General features: G+C 39.1%; 2 protein-coding genes across 2 annotated transcripts; one reads left to right on the top strand and one right to left on the bottom strand.

The window, feature by feature from the left end:
• The first annotated feature begins 4,801 nt into the window (after nt 1-4,801).
• LOC111884861 (protein VASCULAR ASSOCIATED DEATH 1, chloroplastic) lies at nt 4,802-11,092 on the top strand. Its single transcript, XM_023881157.3, has 18 exons — nt 4,802-5,168; nt 5,295-5,348; nt 6,180-6,230; nt 6,505-6,570; nt 6,657-6,752; nt 6,892-6,993; nt 7,088-7,188; nt 7,358-7,545; nt 8,098-8,138; nt 8,230-8,317; nt 8,397-8,483; nt 8,587-8,641; nt 8,779-8,845; nt 8,922-9,012; nt 9,097-9,158; nt 9,351-9,390; nt 10,212-10,477; nt 10,584-11,092. Exons 1-18 carry the CDS (start codon nt 4,965-4,967, stop codon nt 10,821-10,823), a joined length of 1,899 nt encoding a protein of 632 aa, XP_023736925.1. The 5' UTR covers nt 4,802-4,964; the 3' UTR covers nt 10,824-11,092.
• A 641-nt stretch (nt 11,093-11,733) lies between these two features.
• Nucleotides 11,734-16,636, bottom strand: LOC111884862 (uncharacterized). The gene is made up of 3 exons (XM_023881159.1): nt 16,483-16,636; nt 16,212-16,417; nt 11,734-11,952 (listed from the first exon to the last, which is right to left on the bottom strand). Exons 1-3 carry the CDS (start codon nt 16,634-16,636, stop codon nt 11,734-11,736), a joined length of 579 nt encoding a protein of 192 aa, XP_023736927.1.
• Between the last annotated feature and the right edge of the window lie 936 nt (nt 16,637-17,572).

The following is a 17,572-nucleotide window of genomic DNA, read 5'->3' as shown; positions in this document are numbered from 1 at the left end:
TGATACTCTTTTCAAAAAATTTATTTTATTATAAAAATTCTCCTCAATTCCTCAGTTTGAGTTCAGATACGCCTGAAGATGCATCCGAAACCCTCAAACCAATGCTCTGATACCAACTTGTAACAACGTAAATTTTCAAAACAAAATTTTCATTTTCAAAACCATCATTTTTCACAAAATATCATCAACATATTGTTTCAAATGTATTTATCACAAGACATCTCCCCATAATCAAAACATAAACTCCACAAGTGTGTACGGATCATGCCGACGCCTTCCCGTGCTCATCGCTGGTACCTGAAACACATCACACAACAACTGTAAGCATAAATGCTCAGTGAGTTCCCCAAAATACCACATACAACACATACGCCACTAAAGGCTATAATACGACCCTCCGGCCGGTGTGTCTCAGCGGGACCCTCCAGTCCCGTAGCTCGTTGGACCCTCTGGTCCGGTCATAGCTCGTTGGGCCCTCCGGCCCGGTCTGTATCGTTGGACCCTTCGGTCCGGTCTATAACAACATACAACATACACATAACACATAGCACATAATCTCATACATAACACATAAGACCCTCTGGTCTACACAATATACCACTCTAGGTAAGTATAGTGAGAAGACTCGCCTCGATGTCTCGGTGAATATCTGTCTCGGGATAAATGTGATCTAGCCTCCGCCTAATCACACAAAGTAATACACTCATAAATACAACTGCACTCAACCCTAAAGGTCAACAAGGTCAACGGTCAACTTTGACCAGACTCGGCGAGTGCACTAGGGCGACTCGGCGAGTCTATACGTGTCCACTGACTCTCTTGGATCCTCTCTTGACACGCCGAGTAATTCTCTGACTCGACGAGTTCCACCTGGCATGAATCGCGGGGCTACCACGACTCAACTCGTCGAGTCTCAAGAACAACTCGGCGAGTTCCGGCTTGACTCAGTCCCCCTGACTCATTGAGTCGACCCCTCAACTCGACAAGACCACTCGCTGAGTGGTTACGGGCAAACTTCATGCTACTCGCCAAGTCTGTTCTTCAGACTCGGCGAGTTCATGCCATGCATAAACTCAAACTCACTTCTGAGGTCAGATCTGTTCCATACAATCATAGATCTGGCCTCCCCAAGCATGATAATCACATAAAGTCCAAATCTTGGTGCTCAAATAACAACTATTTGCTCATATATGATGTTTTAGCCCCATATCTCATATCCCTTGGTCAAAACTCTCATGAATCCTCAAAAAGCTTAAGGAATAAAGCTTCTCTGGACCTCTATGGATCCCATTTCAAGCCTCATCACAAATAGGGACGAAATGGACATCAAATCTAACCAACAAAGGGGTCAAGAAACCCTAAACCCCCATGTTCATCATAATAACAGAAAAAGGGAGCCAAAATATACCTCCAAAATGATGCTCTGAGCTCCAAATTCGAAGGATGTCCACCTCCCTTGCCTCCTCTTGGCTAGAAACTCCTTTGCCTTGCCAAACAAAGCTTCAAAAGTTAACAATGGCCTCCTTTCTCTCCCAAAACGCTCAAAATCTCTTTAGGGTTTCTCTCTGGGGTTGGTGGCCGCAAATGACGGCCATAAGCCCCTTTAAATAGGTCTCAAACCCTGGAAATTAGGGTTTCATTAAACAGTGTGGACTCGCTGAGAACAGACGCGAACCCGCGTGCAAAACCGCGATCCTACTCGGCGAGTTTAGACTCCAACTCGCCGAGTCTCCTCACATCATTCAAAAATTAAGAGAATAAAAATAATACCTGGGAATCCGTGTGTTACAAAAACCCCTCACATTTGATAGTTTTTTTTTGGAAATATCTGAGAGATTTTTCAGATGAAGGAAAGTTAAGGTTTATTCCGAAAAGTTGTCTAAAACCGAAAATTTATCGGTAAACCCTCCTATGATGGTAGGAAGCTTCATGCCGATTTATTCCCAAGGGGTGAAGCTCCATGGGGGGGGGGGCAGTTAGCAGAGACGCATAGTTTATTAGCGGGCTGACCATGAAGAGAGCGCTCAATGTTGTTGATTTGATGAGTCTTCTTCCACACCTATATGGGCCGCAAAGTGAGCTCCTTTTGCTTCGATCATGTATGGGCATTGCAAAACTTTTTTTTTGGTTTAAGGACATGTTAGCCGGTGTACATAGAAGAGGCAACTTTGTTTTTTGACAAAGGATTGCACAGGTCTATCGAGGATATGGTGGTATGTGGAGGCCCCTTCTTTGGAGACATTCAGTGACATCTGGCTTCCTTACCTATTCGTTTCGGTAGTTTGGGTTTGTACTCGGCATACAAGGTTTCCTCTTATGCATTTGTAGCCTTGATGGCTCAATCTTGAGCATTACAAGACCACATCTTACTTGACAGTGACATATGTGGTATGGACTCTGATTACCTATGTGCTATGACTTGTCTTCGCGATATGATTACGAGATTTGACTGTAGCGGTTTCACTAATAAGGACACCATCCCCTAAATCCCAAAAAGCATTGACGTGTGCTATTTTTAGCAAAATCATCAAAGATATGAAAGTTGATTTCGACATGACTGTTAGACAGAAAACAGTTTTTGAGAGTCTTCTGCTAAATATCCCTATTGATGGCCTTGACCAACATATGTCTCCTGTGGAGTACTAAACTATCATTCGTTACTGCTTCATGATTCCTCTATTCCCAATTGACGATATATGCCGAGTTTGCCGCAAGGCATGTTTGTATACCTTTGGGGAATTTGCAGTTCATTGTAGAGAGTTCCCTGGTTTCAAGTACATACATGATGTGGTTAGAGATGTTATCTTTGATGTTGTCGACGTGCAGTTATTTATGCGAAGAAAGAAGCGCAAATGAATTTTTTGACGGACCCGCAGGATGGAAGATCTACACTTAAACTGACCGACATTTTGGTATTTGGATGGGTAGGAGGGAAGCACGCGTGTGTGGATCTTACTGGGGTCTCTCCTCTCGTCGGTTTGATGAGCGGGGGTTTCCTAGCAGGGCATGCTGCTTTGAAAGCTGCCGCGTGCAAAGTGACAAAACACGAGAATGCATGTATAGAAAATCAACATGTGTTTGTACCTTTTGCATTTGATACATTTGGTTTTCTCGCACCAGAGACGATGGAGCTCCTCAACAGGGTCCAACAAGTTATACACTCTAATGTCATATTTCCTAGATCCACATATGTTTTTAAAAGAAATACACAATATGTATTGAACTACACGTTATCAGCAAAAAAATGCTATGCACTAAAAAAAAGTCCAATATACAACGACCCAATTTCAAAATATATTTGATAAATTCTTTAAAAAATGTTTACAAAAATTTGGTATTACTATATATGTTATATTTGGGAAAATGACTCTTGAGGGTAATTAACTTTTGCATTTGTACTCATTTGGTCCCTTTTTTTTTGTATTCAATATACCATCGAACTTGTTGTTGGTGTTTACCATAGCCCTTTTGACCGGCTTTTGACCTGTGATAGCCGGTCAAAGGGTTATGGTGAACACAAACAACAAGTTTGATGGTATATTGAGTACAAAAAAAAGGAAAGGGACCAAATGAGAACAAACACAACAGTTGGTTACCCTCCTGATTCATTTTCCCTTTACTCATTTACAACAAATCTCACATCATCTCCTACTGATATTAATGACTTTATGAGATTCATTCTTGCTTCTCTTCAAAACATAACCTACGAAAGGACATTATTCATGCATGTACAACTTTGTAATGCACTTAAATATTTATTAGGGGAATCTTGACTAAGCAGGCGCATTTCATTACTACATTTACATTTCCAATCAAATGATTTATCATATCATGGATTCTAGACAAGTCTACAAACGAATGGAATCACAAGTGCTATGATTTTTAGTTTACTTAGCTTTAAAATCGAACTCATGGGATAAGATACAACATCAATATGTACAATATTATGGTGATGTGTCTACAAAAGCAGCATGATATTGTACATATTGATGTTGTATCTTATCCCATGAGTTCGATCTTAAAGCTAAGTAAACTAAAAATCACAGCACTTGTGATTCCACTCGTTTGTAGACTTGTCTAGAATCCATGATACGATAAATCATTTGATTGGAAATGTAAATGTAGTAATGAAATGCGCCTGCTTAGTCAAGATTCCCCTAATAAATATTTAAGTGCATTACAAAGTTGTACATGCATGAATAATGTCCTTTCGTAGGTTATGTTTTGAAGAGAAGCAAGAATGAATCTCATAAAGTCATTAATATCAGTAGGAGATGATGTGAGATTTGTTGTAAATGAGTAAAGGGAAAATGAATCAGGAGGGTAACCAACTGTTGTGTTTGTTCTCATTTGGTCCCTTTCCTTTTTTTTGTATTCAATATACCATCAAACTTGTTGTTTGTGTTCACCATAACCCTTTGACCGGCTATCACAGGTCAAAAGCCGGTCAAAAGGGCTATGGTAAACACCAACAACAAGTTCGATGGTATATTGAATACAAAAAAAAAAAAAAAGAGACCAAATGAGTACAAATACAAAAGTTAATTACCCTCAAGAGTGATTTTCCTATTATATTTTTGCAATTATAACAGAAACACAATGCTTTTCGATATTGCCTCATTGACCAAAACAATATAACGAGATCATGGAATGATGGAAAGACGCGTAAACGTTATTATTATTATTTTACACGGAGAAATTTATAAATCAGAGTGATAACGCGTTACAAAACTGTAAATCACGAACTAAAACCTGTACATTACTCTGTATCTAAGAATTTAAGCTCTGGAAAAGGAAAGATCGTTAGCTTCACTTGTATAGTGGCGAATTGCCTACGCTTTCTTTTCCCGTCTTCCAACGTCAACTCCCAAGTGAAAAACCCACGTGGTTCATCATCCAGTGACACACCATCGCCGCCGAGACACGTCATTTCACGGTGATTCTTCCGTTATAACTTCCGTTCCATGGCGGTGGCGACGACCTCCTCCAGCGACAACATCGCACCTCCATCACAATCCATGGATAAATCACCTACGACGAATTTAACCGATGCTGCTGCCGTCACCGAATCTTTGTCGGCAGTAAATGGTTCATCATCTGCCTCTCCGGCAGATCTGGCTGATAACTCCAAATCCTCATATTCACCTTCCAGACAACTCGAATTTCAGGTGCGATTAAGCTTCGTTGTGAAATTTGGATTCGAAATTGAAGATCAAGTTGACTATTTGACTGATTGTGATTTTTTTTTTATTTCTTGAATTTGTATATTTAAATTGTTTGTTGATTTGTTTCAGCCGTCGTTGAGGAGCGAAGAATATCGACAACTGTTTCGTCTTCCTCCTGAAGAAGTAATCATCTTCACTTTCAGTAGTTCAGTAAATTTGGTCATGTTTTAACCTAACAGAGAAGCAATACGAAAAAAAGGAGGAAACGTATCTCTTTGCTTTGATTTTAACTTCTTTGAGATCAGTGGTTTCAAATTTACATATTCTTGATCATCATGTTTTGGAGGTTAGGGGTTTCAGATTTTCATGTTCTTGATTATCAAGTTATTCAGGTTGGATGGAAGTTATGTTAGGTTGTTGGTGATGTGATCTGTCCACTCGTTGCCATTGTTAATATGACTTCTCTTGGATACATCTTACAATCCCAGGTGTAAGATGTAGTAGTAATAGTACCTGGTTATTGGGGATGCCTCAACTTTTAGATGATTGGCTTATGAAGAGGCTGTATTATAGGGCACTAAACAATGAAACGCTAATGAGAATCAAACAGTAGCATAAACACTGATGCTAGGGCAACACATAAATGGAAGCTTAAACTGTTGGTGTAATCGTTTGAGGAATGTTTTGATAAGTTATATATTGAGACTTCAAAGGGAAGATTGGAGAACAAGATTGATTTGTTGATATCAAGAATAGAAGGTTTACACATAGGAGGGAGTAGTTTGATAAATCATGCTCTATAAAAGATAAGTATGCAATGCTTAGGAATCTCATATTGATCTTGAGCATTTTGGCCCCATTTAGTGGAGTTTTGGTTAATGCTTGTCTTCTTTGTCTCCCTCATTTTTTGTTGGACTAGAATGCAAGAACATTTGTAGTGTTATAGTTCTCTCAACTTTAGAATGTATATTCTTTTCTCCATCTTTCTTTAATTTATTTTGTTCGTTGTATTAGGTCCTTATTCAAGATTTCAACTGTGCATTGCAAGAGAATTTCATTCTTCAGGTATGATTGACCCCTTTAATCTTTAATGTCGAGTTTATAAGTTTTATTCTTATCTTGATGCCTGTTTTTATCTCCTACAATTTGTTGCATGTATCGAGTTCCCATACTGATTTTGCTATTTTGGCCATTTTTGGTAATAAATGATGGCATAATACCTTAGAGATTGCTATTTCAGATATCCCTCCTGCCTTCCTCTGCCCCAATTAAAAAGCTCTTACATGGTTGCATACATTTTTCTGTTTTCTGATTGTTATCAATTCTTGATATATTGTAGGGCCATATGTACCTGTTTTTCCATCACATATGCTTTTATTCAAACCTATTTGGATTTGAGACAAAGGTATATCTTGAACTCTGAGTTACTATTTCCTTCATTTTCCTATCTGATGATTTGAATTAATTGGAATGTTGGCTGTTCAAATGCAGAAAATAATTCACTTTGATGAAATTACAGAGGTAAAAAGAGCAAAGACTGCAGGAATATTCCCTACTGCCATAGAATTAACAGCTTCTGAAAAAAAGGTAGTAATGATTATATCCTTCTCTAATATTTATGTCAATTTAAACAACAGTTATCTGTATCTTCAGGGATCTTTCTGGAAATATAACATGAGCTACATTTCTGTTTTTTTGCTGACATCATCACTTGCCTTATTTGCAGTACTTTTTTACATCATTCCTGTCACGTGATGAAGCCTTTAAGCTCATTAATGATGGTTGGTTAGAACATGGAAGTGGAAGTAAAGCTATTTCTGATCAACAGGTTTTTAAGATCTTCAACACAACTTACACATTGTGATAAATTGATACTTTTTGGTGTTCAATACTGCTTATCTTCTTAATTTGATTGATTTCAGGTTTCAAGATCCGGGCTAATTGATGAAGAGCCTGAAATTGTTATGGTTGAAGATTCAGATGAAGCTAGACCTCTAGGGGATGATCTTGAAATCACAAATGGGTTTGTTTTCCTTTTAATTTTAGCTAAATGCATCAAACAGCAACATACTTTTATTCATTTGAATACTATAGAATCCTACTTCCATTTCTTTCTATTGCAACATTGTAAAACATTGTAATTCCCTTTAGTTTAATAGTTATATTGATTAGTCAACCTCATGTGAAAACAGAAGCAGCACGGGTGACAATACTCCAGAAGATCCCAACCGTACACCTGGCAGTGAAGCTGACGTGTCATTGAGATCTTCAAGAGTTCAAGATGCTGTAGATGATGACACCATTGTTGTTCAAAATACTGATTGTTCATCTTCTGGGAAATCTTTAGCATGGGAAGTTGGGGATTCTGATGCACCAATTGGTTAGTCTTTTATAAAAGAGTAAATTACACGAATGGTCCCTATGGTTTAGGGTAATTTGCGCGTTTGGTCCCTAACTTATTTTTTTAACTCGGAAGGTCCCTGCTGTTTGTTTTTGTTATGCGTTTGGTTCTTGTTCTACTTAAAAAGACTATTTTGCCCTTGATTTTTTAATTTATTTAAATAAACACACCCCAACCCTACCCCTCACCTTACCTTACCTACCCTACCATTTTTCCCTATTTAAAGAATAGTCTTTTTAGGTAAGACAGGGACCAAACATGTAACAAAAACAAATAGTAGGGACCTCCCGAGTTGAAAAAATAAGTTAGGGACCAAGCGCGCAAATTACCCCAAACCATAGGGACCGTTCGTGTAATTTACTCTTTTATAAATGACCTACTTTCAGTGTTTCTTATTTTCTTCCATATTAAAGTATTTTACTTTGAAAAATCTATGCAAAAACTAGCATTGTACTTCAACTTAAGTGCATTTCAGGACTTTTCTTTCTAATTTTTCAAAATATTGTTTTTTTTGTGTGTGTGTGTGTGCAGTGCCTGAGGGTTATACACTGGCTGCAGAGTCTACATTTCCGGTAGCATTATTTAAAAGAATTAAAAAAAAAAATGCAATTTCTCACTTCTGTTTATAAAAAGTTGTTATAATTTCTTTTATCTCTTATGCAGATAAAAGTGGATGAGTTCTTTAGTCTATTTTTCTCAGATGAGGCACTCCCTTTCCTTGAATCATATCACAATAAATGTGGAGATAAAGGTGTACTTTGAAACTGATATTAAATAAATGTGAAATTTAAATTTTTTATTTTTATATCAATATCTTTTTTGGTTTCCAGATCTTAAGTGTACATCATGGAAACCCCATGATCAACTTGGTTATGCTCGTGAAGTATCGTTTCAGCATCCAATCAAAATTTATTTTGGTATGAATCAATATTGAATACTCATAATTATATATTACATATAAAATAATTGGCTTTTATATTTTCAATATCATATTGCTTTTGTATTAATGATTTTGTTTAGGTGCAAGATTTGGTTCTTGCAATGAAGTACAAAACTTTCGAGTTTACAAGAACAGGTGAACTGCATTTTTTAATATGGATTCAACATTTGCTTAATGTTCTTCTGTAATTTTCAGCTAACGTTTTTTTTTTTTTTTTCCAGATTTGTTGCTTGATTTTAACTTTTTTTTTTTTTCATGATTAATTTTATCAGTCATTTGGTTGTGAAGACATCACAAGTGATCAATGATGTTCCCTATGGAGACTACTTTTGTGTAGAGGTATGAATAATAAGAATAAAATTGAAAGGCATATTTTTGCTATTTCTTTCATAAATCTTTTTTGATATGCTTACAGGGGCTATGGGAGGTGGTAGCAGATTCAAATAATGGTTGCAGATTAAGGGTGTATGTGAATGTCGCATTCTCGAAAAAAACCATGTGGAAAGGTTTCATAGCTTGCTTTATATACTTTATAAGCTTTAAATTTTATTGTCATGTAGTGAAATAATTAGTGAATTTATAATTTTCAGGGAAAATAGTTCAGGCTACAATTGAAGAGTGCAGAGATACCTTTGCAGCTTGGATAGAACTTGTATCTTCTTCATTCCTTATTTTTTCCATTTCCTTTTAAAAAAAAATTGATTTCATTGTTTTATAGCATTTTGAATATAGTCATAAACTATAATTTTCAAAAAGAAAAAAAAAAAAAAAGTAGAATGTTGTAATAGAAAGAAATGAAAGTAGGATGCTATAATAAGCAAGTTAATCTGTAATTTTATTTCAGGCACATGTGTTACTGAAACAGAAGAACATTGAGAAAGAAGGTATAGCTTCTACTAAATAGTAAAGGGTTTATCTCATAAAAACACCTTATATGCTGTGTGTGTGTCTGTGTGTTTTTTTTTCTGAAAAAAACCTTGTATTTTTTACGAAAAAACCCTCAACTTTGTCTTTTATTCTGAAAGAAAACACTCAAACTTCAAACTGTTCCCCGAAAAAATCCTCAATTTTTAGTTTTTTTTTTTTTTTTTCCGAAAAAAACCCTCCATTTTTACAAGTTTTTCTGTTTGGAAAATAAGGGTTAATCTCATAAAAGACCTTGTATTTTGTGGTTTTTTTTTTTTTTTTTTTTTTTTCAGATTAAACCTCAACTTTATTTCTTGCCTGAAAAAGACCTTGTATTTTTTCATTTTATCTGAAAAAGCCCTCAACTTTGTATTTTTTCAGAAAAAAAACCTCAACCTTCCAAATGTTTCCAAATAAACCCTCAACCTTTTTAGTTTTTCTCGAAAAAACCCTCACATTTTACATTTTTGTGGAAAAAAAAATGACTAAAAGGGTCAGATCGGAAAAAATGAAAAAAATATATATACACGGTCTTTTTCAGGCAAAAATTAAATTTGAGGTTTAATCCGGAAAAATCACAGAATATAAGGTCTTTTATGAGATTAACTAAAAGGGCCTGATCAGACAAAATGAAAAATGCAAGGTCTTTTTTAGAGAAAAAATAAAGTAGAGATTTAATCCAGAAAAAACATAAAATATAAGGTCTTTTATGAGATTAACCCAATTGTAAATAGTTAAATATCAAAATAGTAAATAGTAGGATGATGCTATAATAAACAAATGTGTTTCTTCTTTGTAGCCAACTTGATTGCTGCTGTAAACGTAGAAGAAACACGGGTTCCGGAACATTCTGAAGCGCCAGGTCAGCAGGGGGACATAACGATGATGACTCAGACTGTTCCAGTGTCCCAGGAAGTGAAGCGCCAGGTCAGCAGCAGCGGTTCTTCTGGGACTGCATCGAATTTAAGAGATTCCATTCCAAAGCTGTTTGCATCTTTCAAGTCTCAGAATCATGTCCCTTCCTTTGTTGTTATACTCATGGCTGTGGTCATCCTTCTCATGCAGGTTTGTTACTGTTAAGGGTAGTTTGGTCCTTTTTCATCTGTGGCTTAATCAGGGGCAATAAGGTCTTTTTGCAATTATCATTCATTTTCTTTTTGGTTTTCTACAGATAAGCATTGTGGTGCTGCTACTAAGACCACAAACCGTCCAAGTAGTCTCCGACACAAGTTGGATGAGCAACAGCAACACGCGCATAGACAGAAGGGGCGAAACCGTCAATTTACTAAATAAACAGATCGACCATCTCAAAGAGGAGATGCTAATCGTTGAAACATTGCTACAAAAAATGAGACACGAACATGATATGTTAAATGTTCAACTCAAAAAGTTAATGCTTCATAAGAATTAATAAAAATATGAATATGAGCAATGTTTGTGTGAATTCTCCTTTTTTATTTTTTCAAGTTGTTAAAAGTCGATATGTGATGTGAGGTGATGAAATTTGTATGGAATTGAAGGAAAATGTATAGTTTGATGTTGTATTGGTTATAAATTTGGGCGTTGAAGTTGCGCACCCCTTGGGTTTTGGTAAGTTTTGTATTTGGAGAGTATGAATATGTATATAGGGGTGTAGGTCTAAATTTGTTAAAATGTGGAATGAGAATAAATTCAGCAAAAGTAATGTGTTGGTTTGATTGTGGCATATTAAATTACAGAGTTTTCTTTGTTTTTGCACACTGTTACATGAAATCTATTGCTACATGGCAACCTGGATGCTTGTGGTGGTCCCTCTTAGAGCTTCTTCCAATGAGCAGTCGTGTTGCATGGTATGTGACAAATATAGGTTAGAAAGCCATACCGAGGGCGGATCTCCGGTATTGTTCTCCGATGCTCAGGTTAGGAGTCATATTCGGCGCTTTAAATGTATTTAAGTTGCTAGATGAGTTCCTGAGTTACCTTTCAGTGAAGGTTCATTTTTATAGCAAGGGTTTGGACCAGTTTTTAGCTTCTTTTGGGTTTTGCATTAATCTTCAGGTTGCGATGATAAGCCTTCTTTTCTATTAAAATAGTTTCGTTTTTTTTTTTCGTGTTTTGTGGAGATGCTTTATAGGGTGTGTATGATGATAAAGTGATTCTTGCTTTAGTGCTTGACATTTAGGTATGTGCTTGTGTCTTGGACAGGCAGCCCGGGTTGCTCGATCGGCCTGGATTTATGTGGACTGGTAGCCTTATCCTTTTAAGCCTTCCAACCTAATTGTTATAAAAGCGCTGCCGATGTATAATAATTAGGCTTAAGTGGGTTATTTTTACTTGCTTTATTACTTGGCCAAGTTAATGACTCTTTGTTTGTCCACGTGCCCATGACTGATCGTAGGCTTATAGGCACTTGAACCCCTGCTAGTAACAGTTGGCTTCCTGCTTTTTATTTCATAAATGTTTGTCAAATCTGTCAGTTGCGTCCTTTTATTCTTCTCTCTTGATCTTCCGTATTCCTTTAGCCATTTCTTCTTCCTGAATCCTCGTACATTTTGTAACACCTACAAATTTCAAACCAATTTAAAATTTTTAAAAGTTTTAAAACATTTCAAACCATTAAAAATCATTACAGCTTTGTTTTCAAAATGTATAATATCAGAGCTTTTCCCAGAGACATAGATAAAACATGAGGAACTGTACGATCACGCATTCGCCTTGTCGTAATCCTCTGATGTACCTGAAACAACAAACTGAAACTGTAAGTCCTAGAGCTTAGTGAATTCCCCCAAAATACCAACCTTATATAATCGTACTCATATCATAACAACAAATACAAAACAACATGCATAATGAGCCTTCAGCCTGATTGGACCGCCTCGCAGGCTTTCAGTCTATCTGGACCGCCCCCCGAGCCTTCGGCACGTCTGGACCGCCTTGTCGGGCCTTCAGCCTATCCGGACCGCTCATCGGGCCTTCGGTCTGACTAACATGCCCTCCGGGGTCTATAGTCTATCCGGACCGCCTTAGGTATCTTGGCCTTCAGCACAAAGCAGGACCGCCTCAACCCCCTCCCCCCCCCCCCCCCAAATCACACAAATAGGTGCACATACATATCATACGCTAGCATATATAACAGTCAACCGATCTAACATATCAAATAGCATATCAACGTCCTATAACCAGGATACCGACCTAACCGATCACTAACATAGCATCATCTTATATTCCACGATATCGACCTGACTAGGTCACTAAGCATATCACCATCCTAACTACCAAGATGTAAATCAATAAGTATAACATGCAATAACCCGAATACCAATCCAATAAGGGTCGACATTGGTGCCTTAGACCCCGTTGATATAGTGAGGAGAACTCACCTTGCAGCTGACGTCTGAAACTAGAAAGCTTCAATTTCCAGATCACCAACACGAACTTCACTAACTATAGATACCATAAAACCCTTTTTCATTAGTCTCCAATTTACCAGAATACCCTCAGGAGTCAAATGGTCAACTCTTGGTCAAAGTCAAAGTCCTCAGTCAAAGTCAACAGTCCATGTTGACTCGACTCGTCGAGTGTAGATCACCGACTTGTCGAGTCCTTCCTGAACTTGAGAAGTCGTGAAATCCTTGATTGGCTCGTCAAGTTCTCCTTTAACTCGTCGAGCTCATACGTGTCCGAGAATTGGGAGAAACCCTAGCCGACTCGCCGAGTCTTCGAACGACTCGCCGAGTTCCAGGAAAACTTCAACGGATTCGCCGAGTTGTTCATCCAACTCGCCGAGTCCTTGCAGACCTTCATCCATGCAGAGGCTTTTTAAGCCATGGAGATTACAGATCCAAGCTTCCAAGGCATGTTTATCACGTAAAGTTGCAAACTTTACACACATGCAAGGTTCTAAAGGCCCTAAATGACCAATCTATGCTTACACTGGAGCTTTACACGTTAAGAGAGTCTCATTCTTGCACAAGCTGGAAACTTTATGTACTAAGAAGCCCAAAGGAGCTCAGTTCTGAAGTGACAACTTCAGATCTGAGTTTGCACACAAGAATAGCTTCCAATCATACCATGAAAACCCTAGAATTTGTCCAAAGAGGGGATCTAGAATGAAATGAGGTCAGGGTAACGATTTATACCTTCCCGAAGATGCTAAATACAATAGATTTCAGATCCTTCAAGCTCATTGCTTCTAAATGTTTGATCTCCAAGCTCTTTTCTCCAAGAAAATCCTCCTCCAAGCTTAAGAATGCACAAAATGAGCACACACACACGATTAGGGCTTTAGAGGGACAAGAAGCAATGGAGGGGAGGCTGGGGAAGGCCAATGATCCTTTAAATAGGGTGAAATACCCCGAAATTTAGGATTTCTTCTGCCAGCTCCTACTCGTCGAGTCCCTTTATGGACTCGGCGGGTAGGCCACTAAAGGTGCGATCCCACCCCACTGCTACTCGACGAGTAGGGCAACCAACTCGTCGAGTAAATCTTTCAACCAAATAAACTTTCATTTAATTTTCATACCTGAGAATCGGGGCGTTACAATTCTCCCCCACTTGAACTAGACTTCGCCCTCGAAGTCTGCTGCGGCGAATAACTCCGGGTAATGCTCGCGCATCTCCTCTTCCGACTCCCATGTCCATTCGGACCCCCTTCGATGTTCCCACTGCACCTTCACCAAAGGTATTTCTTTGTTCCGCAAAATCTTCTTCTTCTTCTCCAAAATGGCCACAGGCCTCTCCACATAATTCAGGCGCTCATTGACCTGAATATCATTCAGTGATACTACCGCCTCCTGATCCATGATGCACTTTCACAGCTGCAAAACGTGGAAAGTGTTGTGGATCCGACTAAGCTCTTCCGGCAGCTCTAACCTGTAAGCCACCTTGCCAACCCTGGCAATGATCCTGAACGTCTGGTCCGCCCTCTTGGGGCCTTCAGGCTATCCGAACCGCTCGCTGGGCCTTCGGAATATCCGGTCTGCCCTGGGTATGTTGGCCTATAGCACAAAGCAGGACCCGCCTCAACCCAACCCCTGTCAAACAACCACGTGCACATATAACAATTAACCACATAACAAATCCTTAACCAGACAAACAGTCTAACAGATCACATAACATATCAACATCCTAACCAGGATTCCGACCTAACCAGTCACTAGCATAACATTACCCTATATACCGGGTATCGACCTTAACCAGGTCACTAACATAGCATTACCCTAAATACCGGGTACCGACCTTAACCAGGTCACTAACATAATACCATCCTAAATACCAGGATGCAGATCTAGCAAAGCAATAACATAACAAACAATACCTGGATTTCCATCTGATAAAGGGCCGACCTTGGTGCCGTAGACCCTGTCGATATAGTGAGGATAACTTACCTGCAATTGCTGACTGAAGAGATAAGACCAAGCTGCTCCGATCACCGACACGATCTTCACCACAGAACACTACCAAAGAACTAATTCCATAAATACCCAAAATTACCAAAATACCCTTGGAAGTCAGACTGGTCAACTCTTGGTCAAAGTCAAAGTCCTCAGTCAAAGTCAATCTTCCTGGTTGATTCTACTCGCCGAGTCAACCCGTCGACTCGCCGAGTTCCCATTCATAGAAAACTCTCATAACACAACTTAACTTGCCGAGTCGCCCCAAGACTCGCCGAGCCCAACGATCCCTGAGTCCCATCCTGTCCGACCCACTGAGTCGTCGACCGACTCACTTAATCCAAGGCTTTAACCAAAATAGGTTGGGGTTCTGCGCCCCGACTCGCCAAGTCCAAGAACAGACTCGCCGAGTCCAAGGTAATCTTCAACAGACTCGCTGAGTTATTCTTCCAACTCGCTGAGTCCATGCACATGTTCATACAACTCGTCGAGTACACCCATGTGACTCGCCGAGTCTCTCCAGTTCTCAACCCATTCAGAAGCTATTTGAGCCATGCAGAGGCTCAAATCCATAGATCCATCCTTCTACAATCTATCCCTTACATAAAGTTGTAAACTTTACGTGAAACCAAGAAGATATAAGCCTAAAACACACTAGGGCTTGGGTTTTAGACAAAGGGGCTTCACCAACAACTCAATGACTAAAACTTTATGACATTATGGACCATCACAAGCCTAGATCTGAAGTAGCTACCTCAGATCTAAGCCTCTAACTCGAAATAGCTCTTATTCATACCAAAAATGCCCCAAATCTCAAGTGATAATAGATCTAGATACAAAAGAGCCCAAGCAACAGATTATTAGCTCCAATATGTGCTCCAACTGAAGTAGATCCCGGATCTACACTACTCCTTTGCACCAAGCCTTTAATTCCCCAAGCTCTTTCCCACCAATTTCCTCTTCCAAGCTCCAATCTCCTCAATAATGAAGTCTCACACGAAGGTTAGGGTTTCTGGAACGCTCAGGGGGTTTAGGAGGCTGGGAGAAGGACATAAAGTCCTTTAAATAGGGTGCAAACCCTAAGATTAGGGTTTTCTCATTCCAACACCAACTCGTCGAGTCCAACTTCCGACTCGGCGAGTTGGTCACTTAATTCGCGATCCAAACCCACTCCGACTCGGCGAGTAAGCGTACCTACTCGTCGAGTCCTTTCCTTTATTTACACTTAGCACCCTTAACTTCTTATTCCGAACTTGGGATGTTACACACCTTCTTGATAGTACCATAAAAAAACATAATAAAAAGACTACTACTTTGTCTTTACATCACAACTGCCTCACAAAAGATATCCCCACCCACCCACTACCTACCCACTAAATTAATCAATAACTGAAGGGTTCTATGCATTGCTCCCAATTCCTCCTTACTGCTTGTTTGATGATCCGCTCAAAATATTTCCTCTTTCCACTTCTACCAACTTGGGCCCTTCTTCTTGGCACATGAACTGCAGGTGGTGGTGGAGGTGGTTGGGCTGCAGGTCGTGGTGGAGGAGGTGGTTGGGCTACAGGTGATGGTCCTTCACTGCCTCTGGATGAACTTGGGCCTGCTCCACTACCCTTGGATGAACTTGGTACTACCAAGAAAAATTAAACTGTCAATTCTTTGTTCAAATGATGTAATGTTTTTAAAAATATTTACTTGATGTATTGCTTTGCTGGTTAGATGGACATTTTTTCTTGTTGTGACCTGGTTCCTTACAAATACCACACCTTATCAGGGTTCCACTTCGTGTGACAATTTGTGTACTTGGTCCACTAATCTCTCTTTCAATTGCATCCCTCTTCTTTTTCATTGATGGCCTACCAGGTAATCTTCTTCTTTTGGGAGGCAAAGGTTTGTGGTATGGAACATTTGGCCACATATCACTACCTTGAGAGGATTAATGCTATATTTGTAGCATTTTAGGTAAGCCTCAGTAGTGTAGGATTGGGACACATATGTCTCTGCATCCTGATTTAGCTAAGAGATTGCTGCCACTCCATGTAAGCATGTGATAGTTTCATTTTATTTACTTCTTTTCATAGTTTATTTTTAGTTAAAACCATCTCATTTTAGTTAATCTTCATGCATATTTTCTCTTTTTGTTATTTTTTCTCCTTTATCGGGTGCTTTCCAGTCTTTTGAGCTTAATTGCAGGATTTACCGAAGACTATTTGTCATTGGAGATATGGCAGGAGTGCGGGACTTTTAGAGGCTTGCAGTTTTCTTGTGGACTTGAAGTGGTGCGATTGAGCTTGGTGTCAGCATAAACAAGAAATCAAGTTAGACTTAATTTTTGGGTGAGAATGATGACTAGGCGACGAGTACTTGACCTATGGAAGATTAAAGGAGCATTGGAGCATCTTTGAAGGCTTTGGAAGGCATAATTGGGCTCTCAAGAGTTTGTGCATATGGGCTAAAACATTAATGAGAAGATTGGGTTGGTGTGCCAATCAAATGGGCCAAATGGCCCGCTCAGCAAAATTCACGCGGTTCGCGTGTGCTCCAGAACTTGTCCACGTGTCCTATAAATGGTCCGTGTGTACTTGCCAGTCGTCCGCGTGCAACATGCAGTGAGTGTCCTATAAATGGTCCGCGTGTACTTGCCAGTCGTCCGCGTGCAACATGCAGTGAAGAAACCGGGTTTTGTGCTTTTGCCTTTATTTTGGGATGGTTGGTGGTTCACTTTTGGTAGAACTTTAGATCCGATTTTTTTGACTTTTCTCTGGAGTTTGGAGCTAGAAGAACA

This window comes from Lactuca sativa, chromosome 3, assembly GCF_002870075.4.
Source record: "Lactuca sativa cultivar Salinas chromosome 3, Lsat_Salinas_v11, whole genome shotgun sequence".
NCBI lineage: Eukaryota > Viridiplantae > Streptophyta > Magnoliopsida > Asterales > Asteraceae > Lactuca > Lactuca sativa.
This window is presented reverse-complemented; position numbering and strand designations above follow the sequence as displayed.